This window comes from Apostichopus japonicus, chromosome 20, assembly GCF_037975245.1.
Source record: "Apostichopus japonicus isolate 1M-3 chromosome 20, ASM3797524v1, whole genome shotgun sequence".
In the NCBI taxonomy this organism is placed as follows: domain Eukaryota; kingdom Metazoa; phylum Echinodermata; class Holothuroidea; order Aspidochirotida; family Stichopodidae; genus Apostichopus; species Apostichopus japonicus.
In genome coordinates, this window is record NC_092580.1 from 16449625 (window position 1) to 16473106 (window position 23482).

Below are 23482 nucleotides of genomic sequence, written 5' to 3' on the forward strand. Positions count from 1 at the left end.
AATCTACTTGCCTATAGGTATTTAAAGCAGCATTTTGCGTTTGGTCGCCGTTTTCTACTTTTTTGACATGTCCATCAAGTTTTTTACATATATCAATCACAAAACAGCAAACTAAGATATCAGCCAAGTTTTTCCATGCCAACATCGTCAATTGGCGAGTAATTAAGGATATTTGCAGATAATGAGAAAGGTGTCCACGACAAAATTCCACATTTAAAATTAATCGCATACAGTTCGGCCAAACCCACTAGTTTGAATTCAACCAATCAGAGATGCAGGTTTAGTTATGAGCCGTTGCTAAAAATAGATTCAAGACTTTGCGTTGGTACAACCAGGGAGTTGTTATGGAACTCCCTGGTACAACTGCCATATAGACTGTACACAAATCAAGCTTGGTGTTGTATTACGTATTGGCCAATGACGTTCGTAGTGTTTAAATATTCATATTATGGGCAAGGTTTATTGGGATCCCAACGGAAAATATCTTGGAGAAAAACAAAGTTGAAAGTTGCAAATTTTTCGACTTTTATGCCACCATTTGAAGTAAGATTTAAATAGATAAGCTAGTTATGTATGTCGTTATGGCATAGTGGAGTCAGTGAGGTTGAGAAATATCATAAAAAAAGGACGCAAAATGCTGCTTTAAGTCCAACTTGGTAAATTCTTTAATGTCACTAAAATATAGTGTCTTGTGAAAGTAGTCATAATACTCCAGATGCATGCACTGCAATATAGCAAACTACAACAACGACATGTTACAGAACTTGCAGCAACTCCTTTTAATTAATGTATCGATCTGTGCTCTGTGTAAGACTAATTTGTAGACTTCTTCATTTGGTCATTTGTGCACACATATTCTCTGTGCTCGTTGGAAGCCTGAACAGATGGAGTTTTGCTCACAAGTACTGTGCTGTACAGTACTGTACTATACTGTACATACTGTACTGTAATTTATGAAAGCCATAGAATGATGTAAATATGTAATAACTCTAAACATAAGTGATGATTTTCATATTCTTGGAAGTATAGCTAAACAGGTTAAAGTTGTCAGTGCTCATTGATAGAGGATCAGAACACAATCAGTTGTTCACCAAATTAACAAAAAAGCCATGGTATAGTTTCTCCTTTCCCACTTCCCCCATCCCCCTCCCACCACTAAGAAGTAATCATGATTTTAGTATTAAACAATATTGTATTTACAATTTTGCCTATCTCCACTCCCTCTTTTCTCCAAATTTATTTTAAAAAATAATTTAAAAAATAAATATGTTAATTTGGTCATTATATATTTTATAGCACTATTACTACTTCGTGGTATGTAAATTAATTTTCTTTCATATTTAATTTTTTCAGGCATCAGTGTCTGCCTGGTATACCCATATTTTTTTAATTTTGCATTTCACGATCTTTACCGGTACTCTGTCTCATACAAAGCTGAAGCATGCATGGTCTTCAAAGCATGTCATTACCTTTCACATCATCATATAACGATGCTTGCGTTATATATAGAACCTGTCCCTTTGATTCTACGGTCTGGTACATAGCTACAGCCAGCACTGCATCTCTGCGTGCAAGAAATTATTTCTGGAATTTCATCCATGTGCATTGTCGTCCTCCGTTGGTTCTGTTGTTAAGTGCAATTGTGATCAAAGCCATTGCTATGTGAGTGGGTCTTGATTTGTGTACATTGTGAGGATCTTTAAGTGTGTTTGTTAAGCTCTCTGCATATATACAAGTATGCTTCTCGGAATCCAAGACATTGATTTAAATACATTTCTACAGATTGTTTATTAGTCTCTAAATTAGATACTGTAGGAGAAGAAGCTGTCACAGACAGAGAGACGGATACATACTGTACTGTAAAGCATGTCAGAGCCAGACGCTTCTTTTTCTGTTTCCTTACGTTGTGAAATTTAAGTTGTGAGCGAGTGTCAGCTGGTTTTAACACATTTCTGAGCTGTGTTGTGGTATTTTTTGGGCACCAGCTGTGAAGGCTACAGACCATAGATGGCTGTGTAAAATGTGGGAAGTTGAACAAGATATAGTCATTCATTGATCTCTCTTTCACACATATCATGTATGTTGTGTAACAGTTGTCAAGCAGTTTGTTAGAACACTCAACAAGTACCTGCCAAATGTGACAAGTTTTTCAAGTAGAAAAACAAAAAAATACAGAGATTGGCTGTTCTGTGTCAGCTGGTCTGTGGTGTAAACAATGCTTGTTATTGTTGTACATGTTTGAGACTATGTTCCTGTGTGTCAGACACTTTGGTTAAACATCACACAGAGAATTCTCAGTAAAGGTCATCTGTTTGCCATCAGGCTTTCCATTCATTGATCGTATATGTCGGCCCGATATCAGAGCATCGAAGAGATGGTGATGTGTTAACTGGAAAACTATGTCAGTGATGGGAAGATCGTGTATTTGCATTTAAGAAAGTAACTTTATTACAGTATGTTGAGATTTCTTCGGGACTGTCAGCTGTCTCTTTTCTCTGTACTTTTTTGTTATTTCTAATTTCAAACTTCAGACTGTAAGTTTTGAGTAAACAGATTGATGAAGGTCAGTAATAGCAGGGTATTTTAGTAACGACTACTAACCAGTGGATTAAAGAATCCATACTTTTATATTGTGGATTTACTGAATTGTAGCTTTCAAAGTGGCAATGTTCCGGTATGTCGATGCGCAGGAACTCACAGATTCACCTGTTAGGAGAAAGTATAAACTTAAGAAAGGTAAGCAATTTTTTTCTTCTTTATTTAAAATATTTTAAGTTCCAGGTAATTTTTATTCTGTGGTATACATATTGCATTGAGTAACTTCCTCCACCCTTAAAATAACATAGTGGCTACTGTAGTACACAAACTTTCAAATCTAGAAATTTAAAAATATATATTGAACTAGTAGAACTTTGCTAATTTTTATAAGGTTTTCAGCAAACTATTTGCTACTCAATTTTTTTGCAGCTGATGGGAAAACAATAGCCATTATTTGGTTGTAATTTATTTTATCTTGGTAACAGTAAGGATTAGTCCAAATTGGGAAATCTTGATTAAAATAATGCTTGGTAGAATGTGTTTGCTGGCAAAGAAGTATTTAGGCATTTTAGGTTTGTACGACTTGTACTGTAAAGTATATGTTAATGTAAGGTAAACCTTGCGTGGTATCTTCATGAAGAAAATTGCCACATTCCAGTTCAAAATTTCAATTGCCCATTCTTCACTTCTCACAAGATTGCCTTCAGAAAGTACCAAAACTTTCTTACAAATGCTGTTCTTTCTGTACATCTAAGTGATTCATTTCTATGATCCATCCTAGTATTATTACACATTGACATACTGTGCTGTTATATAAGCTCATGAGTCTTGCTCATAATGTGACTAAATTTTTGATGTCACTTTTCAAATATCAACCTTAAAACAAAGTCAATATTGAAAAAAAAAACAGTCAATAATTTTACCTTACAAATGTTTGGCAAAGAGAAACATGATATTGGTTTTCACAAAACATGTTCAAATTCTTTGAGCAGTTGTCTATTTACATAGAGTCGCAGAGATGACGTCTAAGTGAATTTACAATAAGAGGGTTCTGAAACATGAAATATAAAACATGAATATGAATGATATTATAACATTCATACATTTATTGAGCAGAGAACATCAAAATCATCTTCTCAGATAACATTATGGTATTCAGCAAACCTGTCTTGTCAAACTCAAAATTGAGATAAAAAATTGTTGTTTTGGCAAATATTTCTTGAGTGAAGAGCAAGGATCCAAGGTAACTGATTGTTTCTCTCAAGGTATTGTTTATCCAGTGTCATTACAGTTAAGTGACTGTAATGACTAATACAGTATATATCTACCTTTTTCTAAGTACTGTAATGTCTTTGTCTTCAATTGTACATTATTATGTCATAATATAATACATAGATAGAGTCAATGTGTTATAAAGTGGTAATAAATCGCTTCCATTGTTTTATCCTTCTTGAAACAGATGGTGAGCCTTCCAAATATGATAGTACTTATTGTCCTTTGTTAATTACTTTCCAACATGGTTACACATCATCTAGTCCATTCACAGCTACTTTAATGGAAATACTTTACTTTCATGGAAGGTTGCACTGATATGTTTTTGTAATTATACAGTATGTCAGTGAGCTGTTTTTCCAACTTAACGAGCAACGGTACACTGTACAGGCAATAATTTAATATTCAAATTTTGCACCGCAATTTTGAACATTCGCTTAGGAAATACTACATGGTTCCTTTGTACTAAAACTGACATACATCTTTGCTCTTGTACAGTAGTAAGTCCATGTAGCATTTAGCATTTTACTATGAGATATCGGGTACGTTATTCCATGCAGTATGCCCAATTTCTTGTTTCTGCATTTTTCAGGTTACACCTTTAACATTTTAGGTAAAAACTCTTTTCAAGAATTCAATTGAAGAGAGAGAAAAGACAAATGCATTTACGTTCTACAAAAAGCAGAAAGTAGGTGATATAGAGTAGAAGTTAGAGGACCCAACACTTAGTTTGATTTCTGCAGGTTATTCTTATGAGCTTGTAGTTGCTTGGGCTATAGTGACATTTAAGAGTTAGGATATATACACCTCCAAAAGTGCTCGATTTTGGAAGAGCCTGTATATATGAATAATGATACTAGATGGTGTTGTCTGGACTAGATAGCCATCCTACCATGGCAGAGAGACTGTTTCATAAACACATTTTAGGAATATCACAACCCCGCAACGAAAAAAATACAACTTTTGTATAGACGAGAAGTATTTTATTCTACTGAAGCCAGGCCTGTGCCACCCTAAACAAAAGAAACAAATTAATGGCTAAATTATGTCTATCTATATATATATATCTATATATATATATATATATATATATATATATATATTTATTAGTAAGTATCATTAATAAGTCTCATCAAATGCATTCAATCTTGCCAGTCTAACACAACCTTTTTTTTTATAGTATTGAGTAGTACTGTACACGTAATCACACAATCGTGACAATTGATGTACTTTCTTGTCAGAATCTTTACCCATTTGCATGTTTGAATTTAATAGAAAAATACTGTCTAGAAAGCACTCATGCTGTAAGACTGCACAAAGTCTGCACATTTGTAACGAAGGAATGATACTGGCAATTTTCAGCTTTCGAACTGATAAATTTGTGAGGTGCGATTAATCGTTAGAGACGCAGATGGTGGTACTGTATGCAGATATGATATCTGGGTAAAGAAAGGCCTGGTTTTTAAATTGACCTGAGGATATATGAAGGGCTGTGTTTTTTAGAGCAGAAGTAACAAGTTATTCAATGATTTGCACAAAGGTTCATAATTAGTTTGTCACAGTGGTTACATGTGGCTCTGTTATACAGTTTATACAGTACCCATGTACAGTAGGCCTCAGCTAATTATATAGTTCCAAAAGTACACACTGGCTTATGCTATCAATGCTTACAAGAAAAGACGATTGTTATTATTGTTATCACCTAGGTTAGGGGTAGGGGTAGGGGTAGGGGTGATACAAGGTTGGGGATTTTGGATTCCAATTTTGGGCGGTATTCTTGATATCAAACTACCTCTAGTTTGTCAGTTACTATGGATGAAACCGTATCCAAGTACTAGACATACTGTAGATCCACAGTATACAAGGAATTGTTTAATTATTTTAAACTTGCTGTGGCTTTTCATTCATAATTCAACCTTCATATTTGGCAATTTTTTTATATTTTTATATATTTTATTATTGTTTAGTACGGGTGTTTTTTATATTTTTGCTTTAGGCTTTTACATTTTATGCCTTATTGGTTCTATATATTTAATATTTAGGTTTTTGTTACTATTTGTATTTGGGTTTTACATTTGTAAAGCGCTTTGAGCAGCTTTGCTGATTATGCGCTTTATAAATATTACTTATTCTTCATATTTGGCACTTTGCTGTTTTTGTTGTTGTTTTTTTAAAGTTTTATTTCCCCTAGAGCTGTAGGCATGAATGTCACCGTTAATTGATGTGAAGTCTCACAGCTACCCGTAGATTGTAAAGGGGGGGAAATGGGCATTAGAAAATGGGCATTAGACCATGAGCATTAGAAAATGGACTAAGGTATTATATTATTCGAGCTCATCTGGCAATGCTAATGAATAGATCTGTAGGAATAACCATAACCTGGTACAGTAGATCTCCATACTGCTGGAAATGTCTCATTTCTATTATGAGGGATAATTTTACTCTACCAAATGTAGAGAAACAGTATGAGGTGCCTTTGGATTGAAAAGTGGTTATTGCAGTGTTTTGATTGTTACCATGAGTACATACCTATTTATTAAATATATCATCAACAGAATGCAGAATGTTCTCAAATGTTGCCATGGTTACCACAACTCATACTTTCTGATATAGAACTTTTCGTTGTCATAGAAAGCTGTCCCTGAAAATCAATGTGGTTGTTGTGGATTTTTTATTTGTAGGAGAAACAAACCGAATCATTTAACATACATGCAATAGGTACAGTATGATTAATGAAGTGTTGAATTCAGTTGGGAGACATCCTATATGAGTGTTCATTCATATAGTGCTCAGATTGATAGACTTGGGCAAGTCTAATCTTGTTCATATTTATTTGCTTATTTATTATGATACTATAGGGTATTAGGAACATTTTCAAGTTGTTTTCAGAATTTTTCATTACCTATCATCTCTGTCTAAATATGATGGATGGGTTTGTTTCTTCCTTTCATTCATTTCTTCTTAGATAAGAAGTTGTTTAACTAGCTATTATTCTAGAAAGGAATGCCTGACCTACATGCAGGGTCCTGTTAAGCAGTTTTGCATACAGTATGTACAGTACTTTACACAATACATGTGATTCTAGGATAGGAAAAATGATTTAAGATTTGTTGTCTGTCAGCTGCCAGACAGATTATCTGATTCATCATGTTTACACTTGTACCTTGATGGAATTGCTGAAGTCCTAGTATTTGTGGGTTAAGAGATGGCCCCCATCACTGTTCATCAGATAAATGTGGTTTGAGATTTGCATTTTCTTCTTCATCTCCCACAAATGTAAGCTATACCAGACTGGCTCACTGAACTTTGTTTGAGTCTTCACTTTGAGTGGAAAATCAGGTAGACATGTATCCTCATATTTTTGACAGTAGTTTGTGTGTTAGTCAAATTATACTGGTTGGTGATCCTGCACATATCTCATATACTTAGGCATGATGTGTTCATGTCAATTATCATTGGCATGGTAACCTAGCTTTGAGGGCATCCTTGCATGACCATCTGTCGGTGCCATTGGCATTAATTGGTGACAGCCATCAAGTTGTCTCTAGATTATAATTAGGAGATGTCGCTTCAAGCAAGTAGTGAGAGAAATGATTGGATATGCGGAAGTGCAACATTAAACTTCAAGTCCTTTCATAATAGCTCAGGGACGAACATGTCTTTCCTGATTTGACTGACTGATTTATTGGGGAAGGGGGGTGGGGCTGATTGGGTAAGTGTTGTATGGGGGGTGGGGCTGATTGGAGCAATGTTGTATGGGGGTGGGGCTGATTGGGGCAGTGTTGTATGGGGGTGGGGCTGATTGGGGAAGTGTTGTATGGGGGGTGGGGCTGATTGGAGCAATGTTGTATGGGGGTGGGGCTGATTGGAGCAATGTTGTATGGGGGTGGGGCTGATTGGGGCAGTGTTGTATGGGGGTGGGGCTGATTGGGGAAGTGTTGTATTGACGAACATGTCTTTGTTGAACACAACACAACACATGAAGTGTTGTAAAGACGAACATGTCTTTCCTGATTTGACTGACTGATTTATTGGGGAAGGGGGGTGGGGCTGATTGGGTAAGTGTTGTATGGGGGGTGGGGCTGATTGGGGCAGTGTTGTATGGGGGTGGGGCTGATTGGGGCAGTGTTGTATGGGGGTGGGGCTGATTGGGGAAGTGTTGTATGGGGGGTGGGGCTGATTGGAGCAATGTTGTATGGGGGTGGGGCTGATTGGAGCAATGTTGTATGGGGGTGGGGCTGATTGGGGCAGTGTTGAATACTAAGCTCTGCATAAGAGACCTGTATACATACTACATACCTCTATACATATTACATACTGTACTCTATCTGCAAGTTTATTTATGGAAGAAGCTAATATTATACAATATCATATGTACGTCTAACAGCTAGCTTTCATTTTGATCAGATCCAATGAAGAAACAGCTCAATGTGTTACATCTAGTATCGTACTTACATGAAACTGCTATGAGATTCTAGAAATGTATCTGTTGCATTATGCTAAGTACTGACCAGAATTCAGTCATGATCTCAGCACTGTAAACAGACCCTGTACAATATAGGTACAGACCTACAGTGCAGTACAGTAATGTCATGATTTAGATTTTACTGTTCTGTTCTGTTATAAATTAGAAATGTTTTCCATCCTCACAAGTAATTAGTATGTTACTGTTTGAAGAGATACAGTATACTCTATACACTGCAGCACAGATCTGTAAGACATTACTGTGTAGTTAAAAGTAACAATACTGAGTTACATAATGGAACCTGGACTAGCAACTGTCCAAATTGTAGTTATTAAAATATATTTATTATATTTAAGCTCACATACATTTGTAGATTCCAGACATATCTACATTACTCTACTTAGTTAATTTTCACTGCTGGTACTGTGTCTTTTTCCATCTGTATGCATTGATGGATTTGTATCCCCTCTAGATCTTCTCCAATATTGATGTTAAATTATTTGTAGCACTGTCCAGGTCAGCTGGCTGTATAGTGCATAGTGGGCATTATGCCATGTACAGTAGGCCATGCTTCAGTGCTCAAATGAAGGGATTATATGATGGATCGAGAACTGACAGTACCTCAGTCCTCATATAAAGTCAACCCTCGAACCAAGTGAGAGCTATATGCGGAGTTACAAAATAAGAAGTGAGAAAGGAGAAACAGTTCTCCCTCGGTGACATCTTAATGAATAGAGTGCTAAAGTACATTCAAGGTGTGTAAATCACCTTGTAATACAACATGCTCTTTAATTCAGTTTGCTCATGTCATTCCAGTATGACAAAGTGAAAGCAGTTTTGTACTTTCAGTTTGTTCTCTATGTTTCAATTATGATAAGTGAAAGCAGTTTTGTACACTTTTTCAGTTTGTTCTCTATATTGCATCAGTTATTCCAAACCGTTACTATCAGTACTCTTAAAATTAAGATTACATTTAGATTCATACTGGGGCAAAGCTCATTACCGTCAATTTGTGTACCACATGAATGTGATAAAGAACCACGAAGGCTTATGCTAAATTCAGCCAAAAAATTGCCAGGACATGGTATCACTTTTCCACACGATTTTTAAAAGAATGTAAAACCAAATATTGGTAAGGTGATGAATTGAATTGTGAAATGAAATGTTACTGGTGCATAGTCTCAAAAAGTTATCAAAATCACCAAAAAAAGCCTATGGAAACCGTACTATGTTAATATCATATTATATATATATCTAGATTGATTGCAGTACGCTTCTGCACGTTATGTATGGGTGTGTCAACACACTTCTGAGCAGTTGAATTACGTCGCAAGTCTCTGTGTTTCACAGGTTTGGTTGAATGGAGAGATGAAGAAAATCCGGAGACAAAAGCAGTCTTGGGAACATATATCATTTATTTAGACCTGTGTATTAATATTAATTTCATATCATTCACATGTTATAAAGTGCATTCTTGTTCGATGTATTTTTCATAAATTATTTCTAGACGAAACATAAAAATAAAGATTTCTTGATTACAGACTGTAATTACTCTATAAATATTTGAAGACAATTTACTTTGAGATTTAAGGGTTCAAATGAAGGTCTCAACAAGTATCTAGGCATTTGAGGGCCTTAATCTAAGACACACTAAAATTGGCAAATTTGGTGACACATTTTCATAGTTCATCCATTTGGGGAATGATAGGCAAATTTAAATGACACAAAATACATATATGCATTTTGACATTGATCTGTATTTAGAAGTTATTTTAAACTTTTTATTATAGTTATCTGAGTGAATTGTACATTCACCTAATGTTTGAAAATTCTCTGAATGCTCTGTGGTTTACTTTACATACTGTACAGTACTGAACATGTTTACTCTCAGCAGCATTCACCACTGGGACAATTGTCTTGTAGAAAACTGTTTTCCATCTTTTCAGAAGAATTTTCACATTTGAGTTACAGTATGACTTACTGTACACACATAATAGTTAAAAGTGTTGAGAATTTGAGACATAAAGCAACAGGTGTGCTTGGTTAAATGTCAGGATTGATCTTGCATGGTATTAAAATGATGTTTATGAATTTAGTTTGCAGTTAAAATTTTATTTTTCTTCTCACTTTCATCTTTTCCTGTAGAGAGCAATGACTTTGAGGTGAAGGTGGACAAGGCTAAACTGAAGGAGAAGTTAACCCCCACACAGTACCATGTGACTCAGGAAAGGGGAACTGAAAGGTAAGGTTGAGGCTGAGAAGATCATTTCAAGCAAGAACATCAAGCTCCTAAATCTCTGGATAAACAAACAATTACATACAGTACATGCAAAAGTTCACAGTTTCTTCATAAATGCCAAACTTATATTGCCACAGCTGTGTGAATCATTATAATAACTTAAACCACATTTGATTTGTTTTCTAAGTTGTACAGGAAACCAAATGGTACAGTACACAACTTGTGATGTAACTTGGATTAAGGGTGGGGGGGAGGGATATCATTCAAATCAAGGGGAAAGTTGAAAATAAATGGGGAGGGAGAGGAGGGAGATGGGAGGTGATGGAAGGGAAATGTGCTTTGCATCAGCTATCCATTTTTACATCAGTTTACTGACCTCTAGGACCCTGATTGTTGGGGCTAAATTTTATATTTTATAGTTCAACCACCCCCCCCTCCCGGGGATTCCACCCAACCCAGTCTGTAATTACGTTAAAAACTGTAAATTTGTAGTTTTGTTTGCATATTTCATTGATCTTTATCATGATAGTGCTGCACACCAACTTCTGCAAAATCTGATAAAGCTGGTGACTTCTGTACCTTGAGATGATATGCTGAATATTAAACTCCCCATTATAGTATCCCTTATAGTAGCAATTACTCTCAGTAGATAAGAAGCAACTGGTTATCAAAATATTGTTGTTGTTATTATTTTATATTCTCTTTATGGTCTGTCTATCCTTGATTGTGATCTCTTCAAATTAGCAATGTAATTTTCCCAGAGTTTATTGAACAAATATTGGACATGTATATATGCAATTCATGGTCAATGATATAATCACACATGGGATTAAACAGCTGCTGTTGGTTTCAGCACCTCATTCCTGTTTTCATGTCTCTTCATATCTAATGAAGATGGTATATTGCATCTTGAAGGTCAAACGTTTTGTCTGCAGTTACCCCCTTAAGTGCTCCATTTAGTTCAGGCGCTCTGTTAACTAGCGTGGAATTATTTAGTAATATTCTGATTGGAGGGTATTGAGTGTCTTAACTGTTGTCACTTTGCCCAGTGGTGATGAACTTAATGCATTCCGTGTGGGAGGGTTTGTGGTCGTGCATTCCATTGCTTAGCGTAAACAGGAATTGCCGGTGGTGACAGTCTCAAGTGTACATGCATTATCAAAGCTTGGACAAACACTTTGGAAAGAAACAAAACATATCCTCGCTCCATCGAGTCCATCCCTACCCCCCCCCCCCCCCTCAAAGAAAAAAGAAGCAAAGAGCAGTCTTGATTTCTCCTGAGATTAATTTTGTAGTTAGTATCAAACAAGGAATACAAAATCTACAGTTTCTCTGCACTTTCAAAATGTTTTTATAACTGAGCCATGCATCAGTTTTGTTTTCATAATTTGCTCTTAATGTGCGTGCAATTCTTATGAATGTTTGGTCTTGTTATGTATTGGCACAAAGGTATGAAAATCACTACACACAAAAATGTACACTGAATTGAATGCCTTTTGCACTGTTTGTGTGATTTGTTTCTTTCACATGATTACTGCCAGATAAACAGATGTAATATAGATCTTAATTAGTACATTTATAGTATACATATTCATAAACTCCTTTTGCAATACATGGTCATCATATTGCATTTTTTATTTGTGCTCATTTTACAGTAACTATAGGTGCAGAAAATTTGTCACAAAAGTTTTAGCTATCCAATTATGCCAAGACTTAATTTCAAAGCCGCTAAGCTGTAATTTAATTTGTTTTGTGCTTGACGAGTTCACAGTAGGTAGGAGTTGACTACAGTAGGTGAGAGTACTTTTGGCATTGACAGAGATCTAACACTTAGTGATATTTCTGATGCATTGCTTACATTAAAGGATATATACATTCGGTCTGAAAATGTACTACTGTAATAGGTGTGAGGTAGGGGACACTAACAAATGGGTGGAAAAGGAAATATGTACTGTGACACTGTAGTTGTGCTCTTGTCCAAACTGTGACTCCAGTGTATTAGTTATGCAGTAATTCTTTGAAATCATTTGCTGTCAATGTATGTTGTCATATCAATAGCATTTTCATGTACTGTAGGCAAGCTTGGAGCAGCAACTGCGGTATGAATTGAATATACTATACTCACCTTTTGATAATCCTTACAAAGTTATTTGACAGTTTTGATTTGAGGAATTTGTTTTAAAACTCCAAATGATTCATGATGATTGTGCAAATCACCTATCCAATCCATTCAACTTGATGTTAATATTAATCTTAGTAACTCCCATTTCATTTTCTCATCTTCAAACAGGGCTTTCACTGGGGAGTACTATGATCTTAAGTCTGATGGACACTACCACTGTGTTGTGTGTGATGCAATCCTATTCAAGTAAGTCAATTTAAGAAATATATTACAGTATACTAGTGTTTATACTTCACTTCCTCACTCACCTGTCTCCACACAACATTACCATTCTCACTCTACTATCTGAGTGTAGTGGTATCCTTGTTTAGCCTTCAGTACACCCCTAACGACTGGAGGTGTTGAACTATATAGGAGTTATGACCCCTGGAACTTTCAAAAGTTAAGTGACTTTGTGAAGATGTTGCTGATATACTTCCCCGTAGGGATAATACAGTGATTCGAGTTAGGAAGATCACTGGTAACGACTCGACTCAAACATAAAATGAAGAAAATCGTTACAACTCTGGCCACTGGTCACCTCCGGTCATTGATCATCATCCTCCATGTTTAAAAAGATCCTAGCAGGATCTTCTTCAGAGGCTGAATGACACCTTTGTCATTCAGACACTTGTCATCCAGCCTCTGAAGAAGATCCTGCTAGGATCGAAATATCAGGCCCACTTACTTTTACACATAAGTTTTTTTATATCATTTTTCTGATACTTACAGTCAAAACTGGTGCCATCAGTCAGTTTTTCTTTAATAAAAATAATCACATGCAATTTCACCCAAGTTACAAGTTTTAGTTGTCATGGTGTCGTTCGCTTGAGCCCTATATATTGATATTGATATGAAGGTTCTTGAAAGTCAGTCAATTCTTCCTGTCACATGACAAGAGGATTACAGATCTGTATTGAGTCAGTTCTATTCTCAGTAATCTTTGCCAGCTGTTCAATTAGAATAAGCTCTCTAAAAAGCCTTCGAACGAGAAGATCTCAAATGTCTTCCAGAGATCAAGTTTACCCCCCCCCCCCCCCCGGAGTACAAAATGACATATTGCAGGAAGTTCAATAACATGCTAATCAATGAAGTCTTACTGAAGGTATTACTGCTCTTCTTTAGAACATGGTTTTTTTTTTTACAAGGTTGGTATGACAATTTTTCTTGGAATAGGAGATGGAAATTTAAAGGAGATTGGAAAAACTAAGATGAAAACAAACAAAATCAATTTTTTATTGCTGAGAAAAACAGCTATGAATATACCAATGCCACTGATAGTGACAACACTAAATTTTAAAGACTGGGGTCTTCTGTTTTTTGTAGTGTTTTAGAGATGAAGCAAACACTCCATTTAAATTGTTGAGTTCAAATGAACCAATGAAATTCACTTAAAATGTGTTAGGTGATGATGGACTGCTACTACGGTACGAATTTGTATCCGAAGGCTCTTTAAACTTCACTGCTGTATATTGGATTTCCAATGTGAGATATTTGCTGTTATTCAGAACTTCGCTTGATTGTAAAGTCTGCCCCTTATTCCTTAATAATTGTTTGCACAGCTGATGCCAGCAGCAGTTAGTCTTCTTGTCTTGATTCTTTACCATGTTAAATATTCTCAGAGCAATGTAAATGGAAAAAACGAGAGAGAGAGATAAGAAAATCAACTTGGATGATAATTGAATCTGTCCCTTGAGGATACAAAATTCTTCTCCAAAATTGGATACTTTCGTTTGAACCAAATCTCATGTAGTTTTATTTGATAGTCGGTGCAGTGATACTGTATAGATGGCATGATTTCCTACTCTTTGATATCTAGGAAAGGTGGTGAAGGTGGGGGGGGGGTGGGCAGTGGTTGGCAATCCCAAAGAGCACTCTGTAAATGGTGAATGAGTGGGTGCAACTCCACGTTGATAACAAAAGTATATGTTATCAACAAAACACAGAATTTTACAATCAGCTGTTGTGACAGTTTGTACACAAAATGTTGTGACAGGCATCTTCCCAGACGTTTCAAATCTTCACTGTTTATTATAACGGTGACTCAGTAAGACGTACACTGTAGGAACCTCCATGCAGAAAATTCATCCATGATAGGTTTCCATGATGATTCTGTTGGTAATTAAGTATAAAACAACAGAATTTATTTTAATATGGCAACATTGACTGATTGAATGAGCTTTAAAATGTGTAGGTTTTCTTCCTCTCAATTATTGTTTTTATTATCTCTTTTCGAATGTATCGTTAAAATGGTATTTGATAGGTTTGCTTTTAATGTAATTTGCATTGCTGTTTGATGCTGTGAATACTGCAACTCTGTTTCATAAATTCAACTTTCTTTTCTACACCAACAGATCTGATGAAAAATTTGACTCTGGATGTGGTAAGCATTAATTCAGCATGTTATTCTCAGAGACTCTGGCAGTTGTACTAAAGGACAAGTTCTGCTTCAGTGCCATCATGAGTTTAAGTATAACTCAGTTAAATTGAATTGCGTTTACGATAAGTTACCCTTTATCTCATATTCCATCTTAGCACTTTTACCTCGAACGGATATGCCAACGTCATTCCGTTATCCTCTTTTTTAAATGTTAGAATGAATATTACATTTATTCGTTTTGTATATATGCTACCTAAGCCTATCCTTAAGAGAGATTCATTTGGCTCCAGTTTTCCTCAAGCTGAAATTATTTTGTGTCATGGTCATCCTTATATTACTCCCCATTTTTGTTATTTTTCTTTGGCATCTTTCGTTTTGTTTTTAATCTTGTCTATCGATAACATCCTCTCCAACAAATTTAATCAAAAGCTTTGGTCAATGCCCCAGGGGTGTTAATATGCACACTCTCTCCTTGAATAACTTACTGTCAAGTCTCCCAAGGGATTTCTGAATAGGAGATGGTTTCTCATTGCAGCATGAAATGGAATAGTTTGCACTGACTGTGTGAAATCTGAGCATTCTAACAAGTTCAGCAAGATTGAATTGATTCAATTGACTTGGTATATTCTCTACTGTAAAGCAGCTGGATGCATATTATTTCGGAAATTTCAGAAATGTGTAGTAGTGCAACTAGATTGTCGTGTATTTTTTTTTTTTTTTAAATATAGCATACTTCAAAATTTTGTGGTGCTGTTAGCTGGCATTTTGTATGTTTATTGATGTTAGTAAATAGCTTCTACTGAATCAAAAGTATGGCTAGTAGACTCAGATACAAAATGCTATGAAAGTATAACTTAGGCTCAAGCTCAGAGTTGAATTTTGAGATTGTTAACAAACTGCTTATCTATTGCAAAAAGGCCTATGTAGGGACCAGGGAAATAAGATTAAAACTTAGAGGTCCTGATATTCAAACCTAGCAGGATCTTCTTCAGAGGCAAACTGAAACAAAACCAGACTAATGACATATTTAGGAGAGACAGATGGACAGATAGCTAAATTGGACAGACAGATAGAAATGGACGAATGAACAACAGAAAGTGCAAAATTAGACAACCCCAACGGTAGTGAGATGAAATGGAGAGGTGATCAGAGGGCATAGGGGGTATATTAATGCAAGTTAATTAGTAATGGATTTGGAAATGGGGGGGGGGAAGCATAAAGATCCATTAAAAAAAAAATTGTTAATTGCATGCAAAAAAAGTAAGAGAGAATGCAATGATGGAAGAGAAATAAATTTGTAGAAATTTCTTAATTTTAAACATACATATTAGGTTCATAAACAAAAATTACTGCTGTGACCAAAACCAAATACAAATTTGATTCTTTGAAAATGAGTTGATAGAGAACTTCTCTGTCATTACACTAACAATCAGAATTGAAATGTCCAAAGTAAAGGTAGCTCATTTTCTTTCTCGTTTCTTGTACTTTTGTTCGCTTGTATTTCTCCAAAATCTTTTCAGTCTTTCCATGGTGTCTAGATTGATGCAAGATGTATTTGCTTTCATTTTTTTTACCCTTTAGGGTGGCCTTCTTTCTACGAAATGGCTGAACAGGGTTCCGTCAAGATGAGGCCAGATCACTCGCATGGGATGGAAAGAACCGAGTCTGTGTGTGCTAAGGTTAGTACTGCATCATGCACCAAACATCTTGAATGACATTTAAGTATTCCCTGCAAAAAAGAAGTGAAAATTCCTGGATAAAAGTCTCTGGAGGGAACCTGTGATAATAACAGCGAGGATGTAAAGAGGCTTACAGCTCGTCTAACATTAGATATCACATGATCATTTGTTCAAGGTCTCCAGTTCATGCCGAGGCTCTTGTGAGGTTGCATGACATTAGAAGAAGGTAGTTTATCCAAATATCATCCGTAGTAACCTACCGATGATGGGGTATTTTAAGTCTGAATAAAAGAATTTAAATGTCTTTTGCTAGAGGTTTCATCAAATAAATTTGTGTCGACTCTAGAAATAGATAAATTAAACTTGTAAACAAAAGATTTGATAGATTGAAGGTCTAGTAATACACACAACAAACAAATGTTATAGAGCATTCATAGTCATACATGTTAGTGAAGAAATTGTTGATATGGTATGTTTCAAATTTGAGGACAAATGTGCAAATTTTGTGCATAATTGTCAGCATACCAATTATAACTGACATCACAGCCTTGCAATTTCCCAGAATATGGTTTTATGTTAATTTGTTTAATTTACTCGTTTCCCCGCAACAATCGTTATGAAGGAAATGGAATTGTTTCCTGGGTAAGACTCTCCCTTGTAACAAGACAAACAACAACAAGTGTGTATTATTTGAATAGCAATACATATCTTGCATTTTCAGTGAGACTAATTATTTCACAGAATTTATTTAACATTTACCATTCGTATAAGTTTTGCATCTGCAATTTTAAAAGAGGATCAGAGAGGAGGGAGTGGGAGCTTCTATGGCTGGGATATGATGACATCATCTTAAAACTGAAAAATTGTGCATCAATGGCAACCAAAGATCACTGTCCATGACTATAGAGTAATGTCCACAGTACCTAACTTCAGTTACATTTAAAAGTTCTCACAAAATCACATCTCATGTTTGTTCTTAAACTTCCGTTCTTCTATTTTACAGTGCGGTGCTCATCTCGGTCACCTCTTCAACGATGGACCAATGCCGACCGGTCAACGTTACTGTATCAATTCAGCATCTCTTAAATTTCAAGGCAAATCTAAAGGAAAATAAACTACTCCCCCTGGTGGAAGAAAACTAATGCTTTGGTAAGAAGACCTGAAGGATAATAATAATAATAATAAGGGTGAACAACCGTTTCAGACTCCCAGAAGGCTAGATTATCAAGTTACTGGGTTTTAATGGACGTAACAATTAAATGAACACAGCTAGATGTGGAGTCAGTCATTGTGGGTAGTGGTATAATTAGTACTGTGGGTAGTTTGGAGAACAAATGTATGCTGTTTAACATACACTAAGAACTTGAGCGTTGCTCTACGAGCATTGATCTCAATACTGATAATGTATTTATTTCAAGTAATACATTTATTAGTATTATCTCAATACTGATAATGTATTTATTTTTAGTAATTCATTAGTTAGGTAACACAATCTTGTTACTGATAATGTATTTATTTTAAGTAATACATAAGACAGGTAACACTATCTCAATACTGATAATGTATTTATTTCAAGTATTACATAACATAGGTAACACTATCTCAATACTGATAATGTATTTATTTTAAGTACTACATAAGTTAGGTTACACTATCTCAATACTGATAATGTATTTATTTCAAGTAATACATTTATTAGTAAGGTAACACTATCTCAATACTGATAATGTATTTATTTTTAGTAATTCATTAGTTAGGTAACACAATCTCGTTACTGATAATGTATTTATTTTAAGTAATACATAAGACATGTAACACTATCTCAATACTGATAATGTATTTATTTCAAGTATTACATAACATAGGTAACACTATCTCAGTACTGATAATGTATTTATTTTAAGTACTACATAAGTTAGGTTACATTATCTCAATACTGATAATGTATTTATTTTAAGTAATTCACTTGTTAGGTAACACTATCTCAATACTGATAATGTATTTATTTTAAGTAATTCACTAGTTAGCTAACACTATCTCATTACTGATAATGTATTTATTTTAATTAATACATAAGTTATGTAACAGTATATCAATACTGATAATGTATTTATTTCAAGTTATACATAAGTTAGGTAACACTATCTCAATACTGATAATGTATTTATTTTAAGTACTACATAAGTTAGGTTACACTATCTCAATACTGATAATGTATTTATTTTAAGTAATTCACTTGTTAGGTAACACTATCTCAATACTGATAATGTATTTATTTTACGTAATTCACTAGTTAGCTAACACTATCTCATTACTGATAATGTATTTATTTTAATTAATACATAAGTTATGTAACAGTATATCAATACTGATAATGTATTTATTTCAAGTAATACATAAGTTAGGTAACACTATCTCAACACTGATAATGTATTTATTTCAAGTAATACATAAGTTAGGTAACACTATCTCAATACTGATAATGTATTCATTTCAAGTAATACATAAGTTAGGTAACACTATCTCAATACTGATAATGTATTTATTTCAAGTAATACATAAGTTAGGTAACACTATCTCAATACTGATAATGTATTGATTTTAAGTAAAACATAAGTTAGGTAACACTATCTCAATACTGAATTATGTATTTATTTCAAGTAATACATTTAGTTAGGTGAAACTTAAACTACCAAACCATAAGCATCCTACAAGACATATCCTTTCATCATTCATGTAATAGCTACAGGCAGCAGAAAAATGGCCATTACTGCATTAGAAGAACATAACAGCACCCCAAAAAATGCAAACTCATAAAATGTGCCTCTGAAATCGTAGATTAAATAATGCTAAGTAACATATCTAAAAGTTACCAGGAACAAAAGAAGGGGGGAGTGTGGAAGATAGAGGCGAGATATTTTTCTCTTTGAAAAACGCACTAAGAGGCTCCATACATCACTAGCCATAACAATATAACCATAATGAATCTTTAGCTACTTGTTCCATCATACCACCAATATCTGTTAGCATGTGCTCAGTTCACATTATGCAAGAAGGTTACACTGCATGTAATTGAGTGAATGTTGGAAGCCTTGTGATTTTTGGGGGGGGGGGGTGGGGGGCTAACCATGTATCAGTGAGCTTTCTACTACTAGGTGTAGACTGAGGAGAGGAAAGGGCTGGTGCAATACTGATTTAAAACTGTTTGTATCTCTGCACCAATAACATCAGGGCTTCTATTTTTACCAAGGATACTAGATTGGTGCAGCTGAAACCCATATATAACATTGGCTCATTTTGACAAGTTTCTGTTTACATCTCTTGTGACTGAATAGTTATTTAAGCTTTGGTGTGGTTTCACAGTGTTCATCATGTAAGCAAAAAACATCAGCACTATTTTCCTTTCTAATATCTTCATGCAGGGAATTCACTGGGTAATTGAACAATTTGACAATTTTCATTTTCAGTGTTCTTGTTAATGATTTGTATCCTCACTATATTTTCTTTTCTTTCTCATTTTTCAGACACTAGTTCATGGACCACACTGCTATTAACTACAGCAAGTACAGTACAAGCATTTTAAAAAACAAATTAAGTTTCTTTAAAAGTTCTAAATAGAGCATTTTGTAAAAGGTATCAGTTTCTGTTGTCATAAATTTGTTTCACTGTCTAAGAGAGCTCAAAGTTAGACAAGTTTGGTATCACCTAGATTAAGAAGCATAGAAATGTTAGGTACTTCATAGATAAAAATATATATATATTTAGTGTTCATGTTTATACATCATTTGAGATATCTTCAGCCGCTGCTGGTACGGTTTTGACTTACAAAAGGGGATATGAAGGGGTGGTGCCTAGACTGGCAAAGAATGGGAAAAAGTTGTGGACTTCTTTTCAAATCTTCTCTGCTCACCCTATGCATTTGTGACATAACAGTTGCCCTATTGTGAGGCTTGAATGAAATAAACATGCATCTATTTGTTTACTATTTATATACTTCCCGTCTGGCTCAAAACTTAACTTGTGAAAAATATTGCTTTGCAAATGTGGAAATACACACATTTGCATGCTTTTGACGACATCAGAGTTATTTTCAAGGCAAGTTTTGTCATTGCCAATTATTTATTTACATCAAGAGAAAAATAGACTATATTAATAATGTGTTGTGCCTGCTTTATATCGATAAATTACAACAAAAATATATACAAGGAAAACATAGTGCTCTTTCAAATGAACTGACAAAGCAATGATGTTTTGTTCTAGTTCAGATGGAAATCCTTGATATGAAGATAAACAATTTTTCTTTCCAGCAAATTCTCTAATAAAGTTACATTATAACATAATTTAATTGTTATTTTCAAATCTATTTAATTGTTTTTTGTAATAGAAATGTGTTAATTACCATTTGTCTTTGTGGGGTACATTGGAAGAGAAATTAATAATTAAAGAGTTTGGTTTCAAATGGACTAGTACTTGTCCACATGTAGTAGTGTGCATGTCATCAGTTTATATCAGTTTTATAATATCCAGTAGTTGTAGCAAGTTTAAATAATACTTTTCTTTAATTTGAATTTATTGATAATTTATTAATAATCAGAAGTCTCACTCTATCTGCTGTTATGAAGAAGGTTCGGTAGATCTAGAAATGAAATCAAAATATCCAAATCTTTGCCAGATGGCAATATGGTCCATTACTTTGCTGTTGGCTCAGTGTACTTGACTTTGGGGTTGATAGGGGCTGAAGTGGGTGAAAGAGGGCCTAAACTCAAAAAAGAGGTAGTGAATGTTACAATTGTGGGTTTGGGGGCATGAATGGGGTGTCGAATATTTTTGGCTATGGAAATCAGGATATGAAGATAATGATAAGTGTACAAAAGGGACAATATCATCATGTTACCATTTCAGATATATATTAATTCTTGTCACTAGCTTTGTAACTTGCAAATGCTGTATTACTCCTCTTGCACAAAACATTTTTGCTCCTACTAACTGTTGCCATTCCAAATTATCAGCAAGGGGTGCATTGTATGCCTTAAAGGATTAAAAAACCTCTCAGCAATGGAGTCTTCATCTTGTTCAAGTAGAACAGCCAGTGACCTTTATATATGCCCAAAAAAATGAGGAAAATGTTTGACTGCTTGTTTCTGATTGAATGAAGCGATGGAATTGTCTGGGGAGTTAGTTTGTTACTTTGAATAATTCATGACTTGAGAAATTTATGGAGGATGTGAGTCATTATGGTTATACAGTAAATTGAAATTAGGTTGAGAAAGTAGGAAAGATGTCCATGGCTACAGTTGTCATAGCAAAAAAAGTTGTTATTATTCTACAATATGAATCCAATTTATATTATGAGACCATATGTTAGTTTCCATGGTAATATGTCTCCAGGGTAACATAAATAAGCAGTTACTTTCATATATTTGAGGTAACTTTTGCAAAGAAGCCGTAATATCTTGTTTATAAAGTAGCTGGTTGTGTTTCAGGAGCATTTCTGCTTGTACAAAAAGGTGAGGTTAGCTGCACCATGTCCCATTGTTACATACAAGCTAGACTATAGGTACATATGCCATGAGAGTGTGGTTAATGGATACTGAATGGTGATATTTGCTTTGAAAAATTGACTCCATTTGTAAAAATTTGAAACATGACTTTGTCAACAAGGTCATTCTGTTCTCATCGGCTAGTTGTACTTGTTTTGTAACATATATGCTGCCGGTGCTTGTACTCACCCCATGAATGTGTACTCTTGATACCAGTAATGAGGACAATATGGAAATCTATAGTATAGATACCAGTGTGAGTGTAGCAGTCTGTATTCACACTTAGAACCTTGTACTCAAACCATGGAAAATTAATCTTGTAATTTCATGCTTGTACTTTCATGCTGTTGTAACCCAAGTACAAGGTTGCTCATGATATATAAGTGCAGCAAAAATAAAAACTTAATTATATTTGTTCATTTGTCTTGGTGGGAAGTAGTAACACTGCTTACTTTACCAGTGAGAGAAGTTTCACTGCTAATGCAACCAGCTGTTTTAAATACAAATTAGATTATCAAACTAATAACAACATTTTTCATGGTATTTACTGTATGTTTCTGGGTTTTTTTTGGGTCAATGCTCGTAGATTACAATTTTTATGAAAGCTTAAAAGAAATTTGCAATAGTAAATCCAAAATAATCATTCTTGACGTGAATTTAAAGGGATTACGAAATATGTGTCTGTGTTTTTTCTTTTTGAGAATCATGTGAATTTTCTTGTCCAACTAGGTACATATCAAATCTCTTTTTCCTGGCCCATTAGGGAGTGTTCGCTCAGTGGTTAACGCCGGTGCCTTTCAATCATAAGGTCCCGAGTTTGAGTCACTCCAAGATTAACGTTTGTCGTCCAGTTACAGAGTTGTTGACAATTCATAATCATGGACGTTAAAAAATGAATCTAAGAGACTGACTTCGGTCAGCTTGCGGCTTTGATAAGCCAATGATGGCTTCTTCGCGAGTTCTTGCTTGCAGGAGGATCTAAGAAACATACATTTAGAAAAACTGTAACGTTTTGTTGAAGAGACTTGTGATTAACATACATATCCCCTGTGTTATCTACACAATTCTACCTTGTTATAATTTCATTCACACTTCGACAACTAAAACTAAAGAATTACAGCAAAATGTGACCCAGATGAAGGTAATTTTTATCCCTTTCATTTATTCAGTTCCCTATACCCATCCCCGCTCCCCCTAAAGCTATGATG

The 23482-nt window shown here is 34.8% G+C and overlaps 1 protein-coding gene across 3 annotated transcripts in view; it reads left to right on the forward strand.

Annotated features, from left to right (window-relative positions):
• LOC139961164 (peptide methionine sulfoxide reductase MsrB-like) overlaps nucleotides 1-22948 on the forward strand; it is a 33480-nt gene extending 10532 nt beyond the window's left edge. For 2 of the 3 annotated variants that reach the window (XM_071960123.1, XM_071960122.1), the window contains exons 2-7: nucleotides 10421-10517; nucleotides 12805-12882; nucleotides 15030-15058; nucleotides 16637-16734; nucleotides 17738-17883; nucleotides 20259-22948. In XM_071960123.1, coding sequence (XP_071816224.1) covers nucleotides 10421-10517; nucleotides 12805-12882; nucleotides 15030-15058; nucleotides 16637-16734; nucleotides 17738-17848 — 413 coding nt within the window. In that variant the 3' untranslated portion in view covers nucleotides 17849-17883; nucleotides 20259-22948. Of the gene's footprint in view, nucleotides 1-1874; nucleotides 2737-10420; nucleotides 10518-12804; nucleotides 12883-15029; nucleotides 15059-16636; nucleotides 16735-17737; nucleotides 17884-20258 lie in introns of those variants that run through there. The other variant, XM_071960125.1, reaches the window with a different exon arrangement.
• Nucleotides 22949-23482: the final 534 nt, after the last annotated feature.